Here is a 20,746-nt window from a genome sequence, read left to right as displayed (position 1 = left end):
CTTTCCAGGTCTCAAACACATCCTGATGCTGCAGCTGCAAACGTATTATGGGCCCAGAGGCTTTCAAAGAGCAGGAGGCCACATTTCATAGGAAAATTGAGCCAGAACAGGTTATTTGGGAAAGGAATAATATGCAGTTGGGCCTTGAGCTCACCTCTGCTAAAAAATTTAAATTCCAAGAGGGAGGTTTTCCCAAATCCATGCTTCTGTCTATATAGTCGGCACATGGCTACTTCCAGGTTTTCTAAGTTTATAATCTGGTCTGAGGGGGAAGGTAGAAAATTCTGGTTGCTTTGGGAGAGGAGTTGTTTTACAACTCATCCCACATTACCAGATGATCTGAGATTCTCAATTACTGGCTTAAAAAAAACAAAAAAAAAAAAAGGGGGGGGGGGCGTGGAAAAGCCAAGGGCTAGGACTTAGGATTTCAGTAGACTGGTGATGATGCCAGAAATAAAGAGGGCCCAGCACAGGAAGGATTTGAAGCTGCTGGAGTCTAGAGAAGGCATCAGGATGATCAGAGGGATGGAGCAGCTCTTCTGGGAGGAAAGGCTGGGAGAGCTAGGATTGTTCAGCCTGGAGAGGGTTTGGGGTGACCAAATTGTGGCCTTCCAGGGCCTGAAGGGGCTCCAGGAAAGAGAGAGAGAGACATGGGACAAGGGATGGAGGGCCAGGACAAGGGGAATGGCTTCCCAGTCCCAGAGGGCAGGGATAGATGGGATATTGGGAATAAATTCTTCTCTGTGAGGGGGGAAGCCCATGGCACAGGGTGCCCAGGGCAGCTGTGGCTGCCCCTGGATCCCTGGAAGTGTCCAAGGCCAGGTTGGACTTTGGGGCTTGGAGCAGCCTGGGATAGTGGAAGGTGTCCCTGCCCATGGCAGGGGATGGGATGGGCTTTAAAGTCTCTTCCAGTCCAAACCATTCCATGATTCCATGATAAGGATTTTGGGCAGCTGCACTTTTTGGTAGGTTGCTCAATCTTTAGATATAAAATATCTCTATCTCTCTCTAGATATGTATGTATATTTCACATATGTAAAGGCTTTATAAAGACTTTCTCAAAGGCCAAACTGAACTTTCTTTTCCATTTTTTGAATCCTGACACAGTGATTTCAAGCGATTTCAGAGATGAGACAACTCACCTTGTTGTCTGCATGAGGAGCAAATTCACCTTGTACCCCACCATCCCTCCTGGGGTCAGGATCCTTTGGGATCTTCTGCTGGGATAGAATGCTCATCTCTGACAGTTCCCAGAGGAAAATTAGTTCATAAAACCACTTTGTTTGATCAGAGAAATCAGTTTAGAAAAAGAACATTGACCTCAGACCGTCTGGACAGTCTCATAATCATCTATAACAATCAGACAGATTTTCAGCCACTTGGCTTTTATTATTCCTAGGGTAACAGTCTTATATTTCTTACATTTTTTTCCAGAGTGCAGTTGCAAGAAAATATACAAATAAAATGGACAAAAACTTGCTGCCCTATTTTGTGCAACATTGTTTTGATTTTACTCATGAAAACAGCCCCAAAACATAATAGCTTTTAAGTTACTTGTGTTTGCTGTTTGGTACACTCTTAAAAAATAAAAGAAATTTAGAAATTCTTAGATTCTGCTTGAAAATAACCACAAATAGCAGGCAAATATAACCAATACAAGCAGAATTCAATATTTCCCCCATTTTTTCCTTTCCGCCTGGGTGGTTACACCAAAAAGTTTTCCTTCTTTCATTGTTACCTTTCAGAGAAGTGACAAAAACAGGTTTTAATTTTATTTCAGTTGTCTCCTCTCAGTATTTGTGAAATTGTTTCAGGCCATGGTTGAGGAGAGTTAAGTTTAAATGTCTTTGTATTTTGTTCCTTTCAGCCTGAATATTCCTTATTTTTCCTTCTCCTTTCATAGGTGTTTTATTGTCCTTCCTGAGAATTTCTCAGTTGAGAAATCTGTCCTTTAAAACAGTTAAATGTGGTAAATAATAGCTGTCACTAGGAAGACTATTAACCGTAAACGTAGTAAAGCACTTAATTCCATCTTTTTTATGTTATTATATTTTTGCTGCCCAGTTTTCCATTTTTCCACTGCTGTGACTCAGATATTGAAATGAGTTACACATTGATGGGTGGAGTTTGCAGCAGTGGTGCAACAAAATTTCATCTCAATAATTTAAACCCAGTTTTTCTTTAGACATCTCTCATTTTTATATTCAGCATGAAGGGAATAGGTAATATTAAGCAGGAAAATGCAAGAGCTGGGAAGGAGAAGAGTGTGACAAAAATAATATTATTCACCTAAATCTTGGCCCATGAGGAGATTTTTTGTATTTTGTCTTTACAAGAAAACTTGTGGATGGGCCTTAAATGTAAAATTCATGGAATCATGGAATGGTTTGGGTGGGAAGGGACCATAAAGCCCATCCAGTCCCACCCCTGCCATGGGCAGGGACACCTTCCACTATCCCAGGCTGCTCCAAGCCCTGTCCAAGCTGACCTTGGACACTTCCAGGGATCCAGGAGCAGCCACAGCTTCTCTGGGCACCCTGTGCCAGGGCCTCACCTCCCTAACACAGAACAATTCTTGCCCAATATCCCATCTATCCCTGCCCTCTGGCAGTAGGAAGCCATTCCCTCTGTCCTGTCCTTCCATCCCTTGTACAGAATCTCTCTCCATCTTTCCTGTAGCTCCTTCAGGTCCTGGAAAGTCACAGTTAGGTCACCCTGAAGCTTTTCTTCCCCAGGCTGAATAATCCCAGTTTTGCTCTTCTTACACCCTACCTCAAATTATCCACATACCTAATTTCTCCCTAATTTCCTAGTGCAGTGACATGACTCACGTTCAAAACCTCACTTCCGAGCGATAATTAAATAATTCCCTGATTGAAAATGGAGAACAAAATACACAGGGGATCAGTGCCCTGTTCCCTGCTGAAACAATTTTGTGTGATAGCACCAGCACAAATTAATTTTTAAGGTCCTGCCCCAGCCTAGCCTAAGTTCTTGATTTCCAGTTCTTAAACCTGCATTGTGCCATAAAAGAGCAGGACATTTTAGCAAAAATCTTAAAATCATGGAATATCTGCAGCTGGAGGGGACACACAGGGATCATGGATCCAACTCCTGACCCTCCCAGCGACCCGTACAATCCCAGCCTGTGCATCTCTGTTGTCCAAACGCTCCTTGAGCAGCTTTGAGGCTGTGATCTGTTCAGTGCCAGACCACTCCTGAACCTTTCCGTAAAACAATCCTCATAAAAGTAATTTTCAGACCCCACTTCATCTTTTATTTACATGTTTATTTACAACCTTTTGCCTTCTGCCCGTCAGGTAATTAATTCATTTCCATCACCAAAGCAAACCTGATTAGCAGAGAGAGAAAACAAAACCAGGCTGTGTTTGCATTGCTCAGTCAATGTCCCTGCAGACTCCAGGAAAAATAATGGATTCAGGCTTGATGAAACGTCTGAAGGAGATAATGAAAACGTGTTTTAACCTACTCAGAGATCATTATGTGTGGTTGACTCAAGTTCGGGAATATCTCCATAACAATCCTGGAATTTTTCCATCACAATGAATCCGGTGAAAGCTGCTGGGAATGTTGGTCATCACTTTATCTGTCCAGGGCCAGGTGACCACGAATGTTGCTGTGAGAAGGTTCCAAGTCAAACACTGAAGCCCAGTTTCCTCCAGTAATGGAGTGAGTCTAAGCAGGGCTTATATCATAATCAAGATGTGTCTTTGTAGGCTTAAGGCCATCATTCTAAATCTCCCTTTTCTCCCAACAAAACCACTCTTAAACCTCCTTTTCCTCCCAAGAAAACAACTCCTAAATCTCCTTTTCCTCCCAAGAAAACCACTTATTGCTGCAGCAGAATCCACATCTATTTTGCCAGACTTTTAATACATTAAATGTTGATGCAATGGGGCTGATCCTGCTGGATGAAAATTTCTTAGGAACGTAAATAAAACCTTATTTTGTTGTTCTCCCTTTACATTTTATCCCCTGTTTCTTAAATCTTGTTAACTGTGGAGCTCTATCGGTCTGGGACAGCTGGAGATGGGATTTCTGGAATCATATATTATGGCAGCAGTTAAACCTTAATTCTATTTAATCCCGGGTTTGATTCCTGGTTTTGCCCCCAAAATGTTTCTCAAATCGCTTATCTTTCCAAGCATTCCATATTTGTAGGTTTAATTAACCTTCTTAATCTCTGTGCTTATGTAGTCAATTAATTTTCCTTTTTCATGTCATCACAGTAAAAACTGGACAGGTTCCAAATTCTGACATTAAATCCTCAGTACCCTGTATTTTGCATAAAGGTTTTATTTATCTTTTTGTGGGGGTGTGTGTGTTACTTTTGAAGTTCAGCAGACAAGGTTTTTACAGGTCTGTGTTTTGAGTGGATAATTATTCTCTGCAAGGTAAATTAACACGCCCAAGTATGTATAGAAGCTATAGAATGAGGGATTTAATTTCCAGTTTTCATAGGATGGCTTCTTTGGAATTCCAAAAGAAAATAGAGAATGAGGTAGATAAAAAAAAAAACACACAAGTATTAATTTGTTTTTTTAAATTTTTAAGAGAAGATGACCCCTGTTCCATGATTTTTGGGGCATTTCAATGATTTATTCTATGTTCACTGTACAGTGTGTCCCAAAATGCTATAGGAGATGAATTAAGATTTGTTTTTAAAAGTATTGTGGGCTTAATTCTTGGTTTGAAGAATATTTATGACTTTCTAAATGAAATTTTGTATTTCACTGAGCCTCTGTGCATAAAGGATCAAGATTATCTTAGGAACCAATCAGATCCCTGAGTTTTTTCCTGGAAGTGCCCAAGGCCAGGTTGGACGGGCTTGATATAGTCAACGGTGCTCTGTCCATGGAACTAGATGTGCTTTAAAGTCCCTTCCCATCCAAACCATTCCAGGATTTAGTAATGCACATCCTCCCCTTGGTGCTTAATGTTGTATGCAAATGGGATTAATTCAGATATTGTAGCTTTGGGGTTTACTCTTGTTTTAGTGGCAAGGTTTGGTTCCTGCTCTTCCAAATTTTTACCTATCCTTGGGCCAAGGTGTTTTGCTAGTTCCAGGTGGTATTTGGCAGTTCTAGGTGGTGGTTTGCCACTTTCAGGTGGTTCTTTGGCAGTTCTAGGTGGTGATGTGGTAGTTTTGGGTGGTGGTTTGGCAGTTCTAGGTGGTGGTTTGCAGCTGTAGGTGGTGTTTTGGCACTTTTAGGTGTTTCTTTGGCAGATTTGGCTGGTGGTTTGGCAGTTCTAGGTGATGGTTGGCAGTTTTGGGTGGTGATTTGGTAGTTTGGGGGTGCAGGTTTGGCAGTCATAGGTGGTGGTTGGCAGTTTTGGGTGGTGATTTGGTAGTTTGGGGGTGCAGGTTTGGCAGTCATAGGTGGTGGTTTGGCAGTTTTGGATGCTGGTTTTGCAGCCTTGGGCGGTGCTGTGGGAGCTGTGATCTGCTGGAGTTGATGTGATGCTGCATTGATCGGGAGATGACTTTCTATCGAAGCATGGCAAGGCCGTCAGGGAGTTTCTGTCCCTGCCTCAAGGTGTTACAGGGTGACAAGAGGGGCCCAGAGGCAGAGCCTGCTGTTCAGCTGGCCTTGCCTCAGGAGCAGCTGTTGATCCTGCCCTTGGCCTCGCAGCCGGTGCCGAGGTTTTCCATCACCGCTGCCATCCAGCGCTCCCATCTTCCGTCCCTGCTGCCCCAAGGCAGGAGGGTTGGTGTCAGGAAAGCCAAGGCAGAGACCTTCGAAGAAGCTATGTCTCTTCTTTTTCATCCTCGCATTAGGATCCCTGCAGGGATCCTTCCTGAGGCTGGGATTACTTTGGACATCCCAGGAAAGCTCTGCTGTCACCCCTGCTGGTGCCCTTTCCCATTCCCTACCTCCCACTGCTCCCCTGGAGCTGGGAGCAGCAGAGGACCCCATGGTGCCATCATTCCCTGTAACTTCCACTGCCAGCTTTTGGCAGCTGGATTCACAGCTGGAGGCTGTTGCCTCCTGGATGTTCCAGTGCTGCTCAGACCACTTTATGTCATTCCTTGTGCTTTTGAAGGAATGTTGTCCTACAGAATGAAAAGTCATTTGAGGAACCTTTGTATCAGCAAAACAACTCTTAAAGGAGGAAGAGACAACAAGGCCAGGTTGAACAGGACTTGGAGCAACCTGGGATAGTGGAAGGCATCCCAGGCAGGGGGTGGAATGGGCTGAGCTCTAAGGTCCCTTCCAGCCAAAACCACTCTGGGATTTTCTTCCATGATTCACTAAAAGCAGATATATTCCCTGGGCTCTAATTCCTGGCCAAGTGTGTTTGATTTATGGTGGCTCACAACATAAATGGGATAAACCCACTGCCTTTCCCAGAGGGAAGAGAAGACCATCCTCATTTCATTATGTTCACTGTTAGAATCTGGGTCTAAAACCAGGATTTAGATTTTTCTCAAGGGATTTAAAGACAGTGTGACACTTGGGAACATGGGTTAGTGGTGGCCTTGACGGTGATGGGTTAACTGTTGGACTCAACCATCTCAGAGGGCTTTTCCAACTTGAATGTTTCCATGATTCCAAGTGTGTATCCATATGGGAACAGCTGCCATTTCCCTTCCACTTGCCTGCCATAGCCATAGGTGCACATTAACACAAACATTGCTCTCCAGCTCTGCACAAGGAGGGCTTGGAATGCCAGGCCTGGACATGGGACTTCCTGGCACTATCAGGGCTGTGTCCTGGAAAAGTGGAGAGAGGGATGGGAAATAAATAAATATAATCCTCTCTTTACTTTTGCTACACAAAAAATATCTTCTTCCTTCTGCTTTTACAGAAAGTTTCATATATTCCAACCCACAGAGAATAAACTCGGTCTAAATTATGTTTCTTAATTTGTATCTTAAAATAAGTGCCTTGCAGTCTTTAGAAAGCAGTTTTTCTCTGCTTCATGATGTTTTTTTACAGCTATTATTCTTCATTTCAGCTGTATCTTTCTGTGCTCAGAAATTCTTGCGTGTGTTCCAGATGTTCCGGTTCCCCTCTCCTCCTCCCAAATCACCTTCCCAGAGCCTGTGAAGAGGTTCCCTGCTGACCCTGTGGTTTTACCTTGCAGCTGACGGCCGTGGACGCGGACGAGGGAGCCAATGGCCAGATAGTGTATGAAATCCTGGCCGGGGATCAGGGAGACTTCACCATCAATGAGCACACAGGCCTGATCACCATCGCTCCAGGAGTGGTGCTGGCAGTGGGGCGCTCCTACGCCCTCACGGTCAGAGCGTCTGACAGTGCCCCCCCTGCACAGAGAAGGTAATTAATGCATCTGCTGATGTAGATGCATTACTCCAGCAGCTCAGCAGGAGCACCTGTGCCTCACACCCATGTCTGTAATCCATGCTGGGATACAATTCCATGCCTCTGTTCTGGAAAACTGGCACAGTAGAATTCTTGCCCTTTGTGGTCCTTAATGATATTTCCCCTACAGCACTGGATTTTCATGATTTCTTTTGCTTGCCATGGTCTGTTATTTAAAAGTTCCCAGTTGTGCTGGGAGCTGTGCATGTCCATTCATTGAGATGAAGGGATGGAAAGAAGAAAGCAAGTGAGAAGGGAGATGCTTTTTGTTCAGAAAATGCAAAAAGGATCCCAAAGAATGGGGTTGCTGAGCTGGAGATCCTCTCCAGATGTAGAGTGTGCAGTGTCCCCACTAATACCGAAACTCCTAAGGGCAGAATTATCTCTATTGTACCCCAGCTAATAAAGAAGAGCAGACTGCAAATTGAGGATTTAGGTGGCAAGGGGAACATAATCATCTTTAAGGTCCCTTTTAACCCAAACCATTTTATGATCTGTATCTTCAAAAACCAGCAAAGGTATCAAGCCCTGCTTATCTGTTTCTGTGGGGTTTGTGTTCTAAATGTGGCAGTTGTGCCAAAATGTTATTTCATTAAGGTGTGGAGGGAGCAAAAAAATGTCTCTTGTGTTCTGGGCCTGGTATTGACAATGTGACAACCTCCTTGTCCAAAGAGCATGATAGGGAGGAATAGGAGGTTCCAGCATTTAAACCTCCCACAACTGTAAAGTGAAAACTTCTTCAAATGGGAAACGTAAGAAGGAAAGAAAATATGAGAGTAGGATTTCAGTAACTGTATTTTCCTCAGGACTGGCTGCTTCTATCATGTCTCTAAGAAAGCAGCTCATGCTGTTGTGCACATATTTTATAATTACTGTCCATTCAACTTGCTAAGTTGTTCATAAAATTAGCATCTGGTAGCAGTCCCCTGGTTGAATTTCACTCTCTTTTTCCTCCTGCTTGCTTCTTTGATAAACCCTCTCGAGCTGGTAGTAGGCTGCTGGTACTGCTGAGAAGACTGAGGACAATTATGCATTTATTTTGTGTAGTACTTCAGAGTGAAAGCCAAAAATCAGTAACTCCCCTTCAGAGAGTCTGGGATCCCCGTGGTGTGGCCCCACACTACAGCTCTGATTGCCATCAGCTCCTTTTGTGCTGGATAAATCTTTGTATTGCCTAAACATATGTATTTCTGAGGATGGATGTGGGGAGCCTCTGCTTCCTTCTCCGGAAATGTCTTCAAGGCAAATATGAAGTGGAAAGCTGTGCCAGGATAACCAAAGTCACCTGGAAAGTGACTGGATTTCAGTCTCCCCCTTGCTTATGCATGAAACAAAACCCAGCCACTGAACCTGGCTCAGGAGCTGTAGCTCTGCAGCTTTTGTGAACACAAATTTAAATCGTAATTTGGAATTCTGTGTAGGTTTCTTGGGTTGTTTTTGCATGGAATGATGTTTAAAAATGTCAGTGGGTGGCTGTGCCACAACTGAGATTTGGGATTTGAGTATTATTATTTATAATAATTAATGTCAGTTCTTGAGATATCATGGAATCATGAAGGTTGGAAAATGATCCATCCAAGATCCATCCAAGATCATCAAGTTCAACCTTGTCAGCTAAACCACAGCAAGTGCCACGTCCGGTTGTTTCTCAAAACCTTCCAGGGCTGCAGATTTCACCCCTTCCCTGCACAGCCCGTTCCTATATTGAAGCACAACAATTTCTAATTTTGGAAAAAAAAAATTACAACATTTGTAAAATCAGACAATTTCATGTCAGACTTTAAGCTTTTCACAGTCCCTCAGATTCCTAGACACAGGATTCATATCACTTGGTGATACAGGGTTCTGCTGGATCAGGTCACAATGGGTTAGTCCACATGGATGGAAATCCATTCATCCTAGATTTTATAATTGCCCAGAGCAGCTGTGGCTGCCCCTGGATCCCTGGAAGTGTCCAAGGCCAGCTTGGAGTTTGGGGCTTGGAGCAGCCTGGGAACAGTGGAAGGTGTCCCTGCCCATGGCAGGGGGTGGCACTGGATGGGCTTTAACGTCCTTTCCAAATCAAACTATTCCATGATTCCATGTGGAGATAATTTAAGCAGAGATGGTGATGGCAGTTGACTTTCAATCAGCTGATGGGGCACAAAAGATGTTTGTCCATCCTGGACTGATTTTGGGAGCTCTCTGTGGTTCCCAAATGCTGTGTTAGTCTCTGTGTGTTCACCTGCAAACACCAGCTGCAGGGCTTGGCTCAGCTCCATCTCCTTCCCCTTCCCATGCCAAGGGGGAATTTGCCAGCTCCTTAACTGGACTATAACCCACACAAAAGACATGGGGGGAAAATGCAAGGTGTTAATAAAAAATGGATTGACATTGCAAAAAAAAGACTTAATATAAGAGTACTTTAAGTTTGCAGACTATTAGTGCTTTACTTCTGTGATTTTGCCTTAAATATTTGAAGAAAATTTCCTTACTATTCCTAGAGTCCCATAAAGATTTGGACTGGGAAGAGACCTTAAAGCCCATCCAGTCACAGGGCAGGGACACCTTCCACTATCCCAGGCTGCTCCAAGCCCTGTCCAACCTGGCCTTGGACACTTCCAGGGATCCAGGGGCAGCCACAGCTGCTCTGGGCACCCTGTGCCAGGGCCTGCCCACCCTCCCAAGGAACAATTCCTTCCCAATATCTCATCTCTCACTGCCCTCTGGCACTGGGAAGCCAATCCTTGTGTCCTGGCACTGAATCCTGTCACTGTGTGTGTGGATATGCCCTGAGGGAAGGGCCCCTTCCCAGGGGTGTGATTTGTCCTTCTGGACAGCAATTTCTTATCCTAGACCATGGCCAGGGGGTGTGTGACAGTCCCCAACACGTTGCTCTCAGCCCTAGCGTTGCTGCAATTCTCTGCCCAGCTCTCATCAGTGACCCAGACCTGCAAAACCTGCTGGAAAAGGGAGTTGGAACCCTCAACAGCACAGTGGTGACTGTGCTTGGCCACAATTTTGGGCAGCTAATTAAAAATATTGATCACTAATGTGTTGTTTTTATATTAAATGAGATCTCTCAGTTAATACAGCAGCTGCTTCAACAATAAATGTCTGGTAATTTTGGGTAAGATCCTCTAAAAAAGCTCTGGAGTTTACTAGCCCTGAAAGAAGCAGCATTTTAGGTTCATTATTTTCTTCTCTCTCCCTCTTCCTGCCCCACCTCAAAAAAACTGGGACAAATTCCTTTGGTTTCTTTCCTGCAGCCCTAAAACCTGAGATTTGTCAACTTTGTGCAAGGATTCCTGAGGGGGAAAGCTACACCTGCAGCACAGCACTCGCTCTTCTCAGGGTTTATTCTGGGGTGGGGATGCTGTGCTGACATCCAGGAAAGAAGGCAGGTGGGATCATGGAGCAGAGAGGCAATAGGAAGATCCCTTTGAGCCAGATTTTTAATCTCCCATCTCCAGGGGGACTCCTGGCTCCCTTTCTCAAGTTGAGGCTGCTGGATATCAAATGGGTTTACAGGATGGTCTGTGCGGGGTCTTCAGTGCCAGTGTCCCAAAGAACGTTCAACATTCTGTATGGAATGCTGTTTACAGTCTGTTTGGGACAGGGATTCAGTGCAGCTGAAGGGTTTGCCGGGGGTTTGTAGCCTCCTGCATTGCCACTATTTTGAAATGGGATTCATTGCTCTGAAATGGGAATTATTGACCCACAGCATTGTAGCAGCCTCACAGAGTTGTGCGCATCTCTTCTCCCAGCATTATCCTCTCTGCCAACATTCCCTGCTCCCTCTTTTCCAGGAAAGGAACCAAACTGACTGCCAGCAGGGAGGCTCCAGGGGTGGCTGTTGTGTGTGGCAGGAGCAGTTCCCAGCTTGGAATTCATGCTGCTCCCACAGAGGACACATCACATTGGGAGCAGTTTGTTTTTGGAGTGTGCACTGATATCTCACTGCTCTGTTTTTGAAAGAACACCATTTTGGGCTGCTCTGGGGGAAATTATTGAGCTTTTCTTCCTGTTCATGTGGCAGCCTGCTTTCCTTTTGATCCAGAAGGAAAAATATGTACTGAAGCTTTTAGAGGAGCAAAAGGGAGGCTGTTAGAGCTGGAGAACACACACTATGTAAAGCTGCCATTGTGGGTTGCCTTGTGGATTGGATTTATTGATTCTGACTGGTTTTGACTGGTTTTCCCCCCCTTGCACTGCAGGAGCTCCATCACCACTGTTTACATCGAGGTGCTGCCTCCCAACAACCAGAGCCCTCCGCGCTTCCCACAGCTGATGTACAGCCTGGAAGTCAGCGAGGCCATGAGGATCGGCGCTGTTCTGTTAAACCTGCAGGTACAGAGGCTTCCCTGGGACTCCCTGAGGGTAGTGGAACCTTCTCCACCTTCCTGTCCTCTGTGTCCATGCCACGCATATGCCACTCCTTGCATCCATGGGGAAAAGGGGCAGTTCAAAGGGATTGAAAATTATTTCATTTTGATCAACAGCCCCTTTTACATGGACTGTAGAGAAAAAGGGCTCACCTGGCTATTTCTGTTACTTCTTTTTTTTTTTATTTTAATATTTTAAAAGATGCTGTAGGCTGCAAATGGCACTGCCCAGAGAAGCTGTGGCTGCCCCTGGATCCTTGGCAGTCCAAGGCCAGGCTGGATGGGACTTGGAGCAGCCTGGGATAGTGGAAGGTGTCTCTGCCCACGGCAGGGGTTGGAATGAGTTGATCTTAAAAACCCCTTCCAATCCAAACCATCCTGGGATTCTGTGACAATTATATTAGAAAAAAAATTCTAAGTGTCTGGAAACTTGAAAGGCCTGTGATTTCTTGTGTTAAAATCTCTCTCTATATTTGCCAATAGATCAGAGGAGCTTCAGCACCTCATTCATGGGGAATTTCAGCAAGATTTTTGGCAATTTGCCTTCCCTAGCCTGTCATTTTTGAAAAATGCCTGAAGATATTTCTACCCCTTGGTGTGTGGAACAACAGGCTGAGAGGGAGCAGAGATCCCACTGCTGCCAGGCCCAGAACTGGTGGGACATTGTGCCCTGGGATCAGGGATCATGCAACAGCTTCTGGCCAGGTCCAGGAGCAGGAACATCCCTCATCCTCATGCATCAGGACCAGACATCCCCTTGTTGTGCTAATGGTTAAAAAATCAGTTCTCACTTATTTACTGTTCCTTATTTACTGCATTGTGTTCTGCCTAAAAACCAGCTGTGCAAAATAGGGAGATAAATGGCAACTCTTTATTGAGGTTTTATTTTTGAGGGATCAGGAACTTAATGCTGTATTTAGCAGTAGTGAAATAAAGGAGCTCTAATTAACTCACTAAAGCAGGTGGTTGGGAAGGCTCCTGCTAAAATGGTTTCCTGCTGAAAGACTAGGATTATTCTGGCTGGTTAAGCTCATAAAGTCACCTGTGCTGAGGGAGGATGACTAATTTAGCTCAGTGCTGCCAATTAACTCCTGGCACATCCGTGGTGCCTGTAGGGATGGAGGAGTGGAAGAGCCAGGCTGTTCAGGAGCCTTTTCCTCCCTGGTGAGAGACACTTGGGGTTGGAAGTCCCAAAGAGGAACAGAAGCCAGGAACATGCTGAGAAACAGAAACATTTGTGTTTCCTTGACAGGTGCTAGCGTCTGTGGCTGAGGGCCTGAGGGATCTTTGGAGGCAGAAAACCTCTTGGCAGGTTTTAGTATTGAAGAATTTGATGGGATTTAAATATGGTTGGAAAGTGAAGTTCCAGTGGAATGATCTGCTTTAATGTTTCACTAAACTCCAAACAGCCTATTATGTGCTGGCACTGCTGAGGGATCTCAAGGGCTGGGTCCAGTTCTGGGCCCCCCATCCAGGAAGGACATGGAGGGGCTGGAGCGTGTCCAGGGAAGGGAATGGAGCTGGGGAAGGGGCTGGAGCCCCAGGAGCGGCTGAGGGAGCTGGGAAAGGGGCTCAGCCTGGAGCAAAGGAGGCTCAGGGGAACCTTCTGGCTCTGCACAACTCCCTGACAGGAGGGGACAGCCAGGGCGGGTCAGGCTCTGCTGCCAGGGAACAGGGACAGGACAAGGGGAAACGGCCTCAAGCTGTGCCAGGGGAGGCTCAGGTTGGACACCAGGAGGAATTTCTCCATGGCAAGGGAGCTCAGGCCTTGGCAGGGGCTGCCCAGGGAGGTTTGGAGTCCCCATGCCTGGAGGTGTCCAAGGAAGGGCTGGATGTGGCACTCAGTGCTCTGGGCTGGGGGTAAGGTGGGGATGAGGCACAGCTTGGACTCCATGGGCTGGGAGGGATTTTCCAGCCTCAGTGATCCTGTGTTTTACGAAAAATACTTGATTATTAAAACCCAAATATGCTTGGCTTCAGCTTTGGTGCTTACTGCAGGACAGTATCCCTTGAAGGTCGGATTGTCCTCAACCTGAAATGTGGAAGATGAAGTGGGACTTTTTACAAAGGTCTAGAGTGCCAGGATAAGGGGAATGGTTTCCAAGCACCAGAGGGCAGCGTCAGATGGGATATTGGGAAGGAATATTTCCATGGCGGGAGGGAGGCCCCAGCACAGGGTGCCCAGAGCAGCTGGGGCTGCCCCTGGATCCCTGGAAGTGTCCAAGGCCAGGCTGGACTTGGGGCTTGGAGCAGCCTGGGATAGTGGAAGGTGTCCCTGCCCATGGCAGCGAGTGGTAATGGGTGGGCTTTAAGGATCCCTCCCAACCCAATTCAAAGTCCAGCTCCCTCGTCCTGCATTAAAACCTCCATCTGTATTAAAGGACTTCTGTGTGCAACATATTTCTGTTTTAATCTTCCTTTATTCCCTGCTGGGTAAAATCCACCAGGACAGTTTAAACATTCATAAACTGAGTATTTAAACTTCTGAAATCCTGTACTGCCCTTTCCAGGCAACCAAAAGTTTCCAATCAGGCACCTTGTTTTGGGTTTTGTGCCTGAAGCCATTGCCTGTATTCCATCAATGATATGGAATATCACCAGGCCTCAAATTTTGAACAACTGTTTTCATGGGTAAATTTTCACACTGATGTTTCTTTTCCTGAGTCTTATCAATCCAATTAGTGTTTGGGCTGGTACAGATTAAGAAAATATGCTTTTATGCCTCTCTCTTAGTGATAATTGGTAGTTCTGCATACAGCAGGATGGTTGCTAAATCCTGAAGAGAGCCAGCAAAATTTTTCAGATATTCCCAATTTATCAAATCTGAAGATCTGCAAAACATTAGGGTCAGTAATAATGCAAATGTAGCTGCCTTAAATTTTCCCTTTAGACTTTGGAAAAATGAAATTCACTTTTTTCTTGTCTATTAAAATTTCTTCTGCTGATGATGGAGGGCTTTATTTCTTTCTTATCCCCTTATTTATTTTCTAATGCACCCAGCTGGTCTTGACTGGTGGTTTAATTAACAACATTGAGATTATTGCAATATTAAATGATCTCCGCTGCATTAATTTGTAAATAAACCTCAGAGTTTATTCCATGCCTGGAGGCGTTTATGGCTTCATGTTCTGCCAGCCATTATTAATTAAAATATGCAAATGCTGTCCTTTTTCTGGGAGCCTGCAGAACAAATAGGGCCGTTAGCAGGGTCCAGTTATGTGCTGAACAAGGAGCTAACACGGAATTGTTGTGTGCAATTTATGGAAACACTCTATGCCATTGATCTGGAAAAAATTAGGAATAGGTTGCTCTTCCCCCTCGCCTTCAGTGGTTTTCTTCTGTACATAAGAACATGGTGATCTTTGCTTTTAAAAAAAGCAGGGGTGTTTAAAAGCAATGATTAACTTTTACCCTTTTTATTTTTTTTAAGCATGTTGATTGAAGGTGGATTTTCCATGGGGCTAAAGAGAAAATGAAATCAACAGCAGCTAGTCTTTGATTTTCTGGCTTCCTGAAAACCCCCTGACTTGTTATGAGAGAATGCAGACCATAATGATACCTCTGAGACGACTTAATGTGAAGGGAGGGCAGGATGCCCTGCAGGGAAGGTAGAAGGAGGACAAAGCACTAAAGACAGGAGCAGCCATGGTATTCTGGTGATTTAGGATCAAGGACAGTCCTCAGAGATGCTAGCTCCTCACGTTGTCTGCCCCCAGTGTTTGTAGCATTTTGTGTTCTTGGCTCAGATCCTGACTGTTCATATCCTCAGGCCAAGGAGATCCAAATTCCACCCACACCTTCCGTCACTCAATGCCACCCATGGAATTTATAAACAATTCTCTCCATTTTCCCATCCCTTATGCTGTGGATGGGAATGTTGATTAGTGCTGGGAGAGCTGTACCCACCCATGCAGAACTGAGTCAGTATACTAGCCACTACTGCCTGACCTTAATTTTGATGATGGGTTTAATTCTTGCTTAATCCCACCCTCCATTTGAAGACTGTGTTGTCGGAACTCCTTTGGGAAAATGTCCCATCGAGCAGTGGGAAAAGCCTTCACCATGGCTCAGTTGCTTTATTGATCCACAGTTTCTGCCCTGTTCAGGAGACTTGTCCTGCTGGAAAATCAGATTAAATTGCTTCAGCATCCTTTTGTTCTGGAGAAATTTAGTTCTGTATTATCCATCTGTATATTGACATTGCAGGGAACTTACAAATAATTGGGATATTTGTGGGTTTCTGAAAATTGCACTCCACCTGCCTGGTGAATGATTTCCTGTCTCATTCTTACATGAAGGATAGACCTTGGGTTTGTCCTCCAGCATTTTTGTTCTCTGGGAGTGCTCAAATAAAAAATCTCTGATGGCTTTGAGATTGCTCCCACCCTTCTCTACACCAGGATGGACTTCACCAGGCTTGAATTCCAGCAGCTGGTTCAAAGATGCTGTGTTTATGAACATCTTCTCTGCCTGACCCTTGCCCAGCTCACAACTGAAGTTTCCCCCAGTTAATTTAGTTTGGAGCTGGAACAGGGGCAGTTTTACCTCTTTGACCTTCTCAACATCATTCCTTCTGCTTTGCAAACCACTCCTCAGGTTCCTTCTGTAACTGAAACATTTCTTTGTTATCCTTTGTGTTCTCTCCTGTTTCTACTCCAGTTTTGTCTTGACTTTTTCCAACTGTGTCCCCATCCAGTTTTTCTTGCCCTTTATTTGTGCTGATCCCTTCCATCTGACTTAGACCCTGTGTTTTATTTGGCTAAGCCAAGTTGTTTTCAGTAAGAAACATTCCCTGCTCTGCCTGCATATTTAAATGCTTCTGCTCTTGATTTTGGGGGGTGCCTGAGTAGGTTTTTTTGTTATTTTTCTTGGGTTTTTATCTCAAAAACTGCTTTTTAGGTGGTCAGCTCAGAGCTACACAGCCCTAGATTCCGGTCCACAGCAACAACTTGACAGGAGCAAGGTGAGGGTTGGCCCCTTCTCTTCTAGAACAGAGGAAATGGCCTCAGGTGGCACCAGGAGAGACATCAAACAGTTTATTCAACTTTTGAAAGACTTTTTTCCACCTAATAGGTGGAATATCCTCATTTTGGTGCTGTTAATGTCTGTTCTTAAAGGTCTTACCCTGATCTTCACCACATCAAAAAGCAAATTATTGTGGGCTGTGAGTGCTGCAGTTGGAACTCACTGGAGCATCAGCCAAAGGTGGGAATTCTAATAAAATAACAGAAAGAGGGATCTTGATAAGAAGTGGAAATGAAGAATGGGAAGAAAGGAAACCAAAAGTTCAGTCTAATTAGTGTGGAGCTGCAGAAAAATAGAAGTAAATGATTAAAGCCTGAATTTCATACTCATGCTGTTGGATGTAGCTGTAATTTGATAATTACTAATAATTGATAGTAATTATTATCCTGCATTCAGGATATTGTCATTTCTGTGTAGCATAGGAATTCTGATGTGCTCCAGCTTTATCTTGAGTAGCTTGTCAATAACCAGAGTTGCCTTAGAAACCAGGATTGGGATCATCCCTGAGGGAATCTTTCCTAAAACTTAATTCCCCAGTTTCTACATGGAAGGAAAGAGAGGAAACCTTTGCCACTGACTGAATTTTGTCCTCTTTTTTCCTTCCCTAAAGGCTTTCGATAGAGAGGGAGACCCCATCAAATACCTCATTCAGAATGGAGATCCTCAACAAGTTTTTAATCTCTCTCAAAGGTAAGTGGGAAATCCTCGGAGGACAGTCTTGGAGCTTGTCAGTCCTGGGAATGGAGGAGCTGAGAGAAAAGGGCTGTGCTCAGACACCTTCAGCTGCTCCTTTGAGGGGTTGTTAGCCATTAATGAGAGCTCTGTGAGCCAAATTCCACTCTGGGGTTTGTCACTGGCCACTGTTTATTTATTTTAAACACCTCAGGTAAAGGAAACTCACTGAGGTGGAAAGAGTCTATTTAAAAGAGTGGCCAGGGATTAATTAAAACCCTTTACCTGTCAGCTCCTGACTAATGATAGGGACAATTTTTGCTTTAATTTCCTGACTTGTTATGGTTTAGCCTGTAGTGAAAATCCCTTTGAGCATTGTTTAAGAACTGTATTTTCCTTAAATTAAATTCCAACTCAGAGTGAGAACAAGAGGGTTTGCTATGAAATGAAGCACCAGATTGGTCTCTGCCTGGCCCACCACCCTTTATTTTACCTATTATTAGCTGTTAATTTACCTGTTATTAATTTTTATTTGCAATCCAAAGTATCCTTTTTGCTTGCAGGAGGTAGGGAGGGTGACCTGACTTCCCACAATAAATGATGGGACAGAAGTAAACCAGGGCTTATTAACTCCTGGTGCAAAATAATTCTAATTTGTTGTGAGGGGAAGATTGTGAACCTAAATACCCAAAACTCCTGAGACAGGTTTGTCTGTTCTGAGCTGTGGATAATAAATCTCCCATTCAAGGAGAATTCAAATCCTTCAGGAAACAATGGGAACAAAGCCTTGAGGATGCCAGGAGGTGCTGATGCTCTCATCCACTAGGATTGATAAAGACTTGGCAGGTGAGGGAAGGGACACCTTGGAGAGGGGACACTTTCCTTCACTGGAGTGGCCAGAGCAGGGATTGATGTTGGGCTGCTGGTGTTATCTATGGCTTGGGATTGGAGTTTTGTAAGGACTCCTGCCCAAGTGCTGCAAGCAACCCTTAACATGGAGAAACTCAGCCTGACCTGGTCTGGCACCTTTAGAACCTGGATAATCTACAATAGCGACATGAGAGATGCTCCAAAGGGGGGTTGCTGTGGGAATAAAGAAGGATTTGTTGATTTAGAAGGTGAATAATCCAGCCTGGTTACATGGGAGATGCTCCAAAGGGGAGTTACAGTGGTAGGAAAGCACCTGTTATGATTATAACTTGAACAATTCCACCTGACTGCACAAGAGATGCTCCAAAGGGGTCACTCAATGATCACCCTTCACACCACACCATTAAATTCCTGGCAGTTCTTCACACCAGACAGGCTTAAAAAAATCTTTGGAAATCCAGGCCAGCTCCTGGAATCTGGATCCATGTGTTGTCCAACTTGGGATGTGAGCAGGGTGGCCATACCCAGAAACCAAGCAGTTAAGGTTGGTGTTCCCAACTGGAATTCCTGCTCCATCCCTCCATCCTCATCCTCTGGGACCCTTGGGAGGTCTGACTCCCCCAGCCTCACAGCCCCCACAAATCTGAGCACATTTGGGGTTCAGTGCTCAGCTCTGATCCACCACCTTGTGGTAAAGAGTTCCTTGAAGTGTTTCCCCCTTCCTATTCCTTTGGAAAAGGCTTTGTGCCAAGTTTCCTTCAGCCTTTTGCCTTTTTCCTGGATGCTGAAATATGTTGATCAATTGAAGGAGGACTACTATTAAATGAAACATCTTTAATGTGATGTGTAAGGCTACAGGAATTTTTCTCAAGTTTGGATCCTCAAAGGCCAAGGCAGAGCCCATGACCAGGATTCTCGCTCCCTTTTTCTGGATTCTTGTTTTCCTTCCTGGAGCATGCAGTTAACTCCAGTGTAATTCCTGCCTGGCAGCATGAGGACTGGATAATCCCAATTCTACATCTCCTTACTCCATCTTTTTCCTCCTCAATCCAAGGGTTGGGAGATGGTTTTGTTCTCCCTTCTCTGGCTCTGGAACCTGAGCACCACCTCTGGCAATTCCCTACCTCCTTGTGTTTCCTGGAAAGAGTGAGGCTGGAAAGATGGAGTGTTAAAGGAGTCAGAATCCTGGGGGAAAACACAGGATATTAATAATTTAGGGTATAAAATTTAGGGTATTTATAATTTAGGTTATTTATAATTTAACATGTCTTTTGAATGATGTTCATCATTCAAAAGACATATCAAGTGTAATTTTTCCAGAGGTAGGAAGGAGGTAAAAAAGGGAATATGGTAGACAATACTGGAGAAGTGCACATGGATTCACACAGGTCAGTGTTTGATGTCAATATTCTATTGTCAGCTCCACTTTAATATATTTTTTCAGTAAATAATTTACTTAAGTCTTTCATGTTTTATTTATTCTTTTTTCCCCATAAATTTTTTTTGTTTGTATTTTCTTGCAGTGTTTTGAGCAAATGCTGAAAAATAGATATTTCTGTGTAACATAATGAATTTCATTTAATACATATATTTAACATATTAAATATATTTATTTATAGCCACATGCTTATATATTATGGCTGATTGTTTTGCCTTCTTGTAGGCCATATCTGTCTGGTAAACTAAGAATTTTCCTTCATCTAACTAAAGTCTTAATCAAATTAGGATTAGTAACCCAATTATGACTCTAATCAAGTAACTAAAATTGAAAATATAATATGATTTAATATGTGTATATTGATAGATATAGAATAGGGATCATGTTTGTTTGATGTATATATGGAATTTTAACATTTTTTTGTGGAAAATAATATAAATATCCATATACATGTATGGATTAATGATACATAGCTGTTATATTTATAGTTATAGTAACTATAGCTGTATATATAATACTATAAGATATATATACCAATTAGAGATACATATTTTAAATGATAATGTGATTATATGAAATACATCAATATATCAACAATAATAAGTTACTAGATATAAAATGTATATAAATATGTATTTTAAATAATAACATGTGCTTATATATTTTAAAATATATAAATGTATGCAGAAACTTTCTCAGGCCTATCCCTGTTTATGGTGTTACACTTTGCCCTTTCCCTTTCCCATTGGAGCATCATTTTCCCCGGATCAGGAATCCTCAGCATTGGGAATCTCACTCTGGAAGAAGGAGGTCGGATGCTGGAGGTTCCATTCTCCTCTCTTCGGGATCCAAGACATGTCAGCTCCATATTTAGTTAAAAAACTAGTTAAAAACCATACACAAAATTCATTTACCCCTGGTTTTTGCCAACTTCCAGGGTAGTGTTTTAGATTCAGTGGAAATTTTCCTTTTTGAAAGAATCTCAACAGGACACAAACACAAATTTTCATTGGATAACCATGAGGCAG

The 20,746-nt window shown here is 43.8% G+C and overlaps 1 protein-coding gene across 3 annotated transcripts in view; it reads left to right on the top strand.

Moving 5' to 3' along the window:
- The window catches only part of PCDH15 (protocadherin related 15), a 665,923-nt gene that overhangs the window by 524,961 nt on the left and 120,216 nt on the right, over positions 1-20,746 (top strand). For all 3 annotated transcript variants that reach the window (XM_088059571.1, XM_088059572.1, XM_088059570.1), the window contains 3 exons: positions 7,111-7,304; positions 11,546-11,678; positions 17,349-17,428. In XM_088059571.1, the coding sequence (XP_087915697.1) occupies positions 7,111-7,304; positions 11,546-11,678; positions 17,349-17,428 (407 nt within the window). The remainder of the gene's footprint in view (positions 1-7,110; positions 7,305-11,545; positions 11,679-17,348; positions 17,429-20,746) is intronic.

The sequence above is a fragment of the Pseudopodoces humilis genome, chromosome 9 (genome assembly GCF_049639895.1).
Source record: "Pseudopodoces humilis isolate 2021_Gansu_Grassland_sample_001 chromosome 9, ASM4963989v1, whole genome shotgun sequence".
NCBI classification, from domain to species: domain Eukaryota; kingdom Metazoa; phylum Chordata; class Aves; order Passeriformes; family Paridae; genus Pseudopodoces; species Pseudopodoces humilis.
The sequence above is the reverse complement of the archived record's forward strand: the minus strand, read 5'-3'. Positions and strand labels throughout refer to the sequence as shown.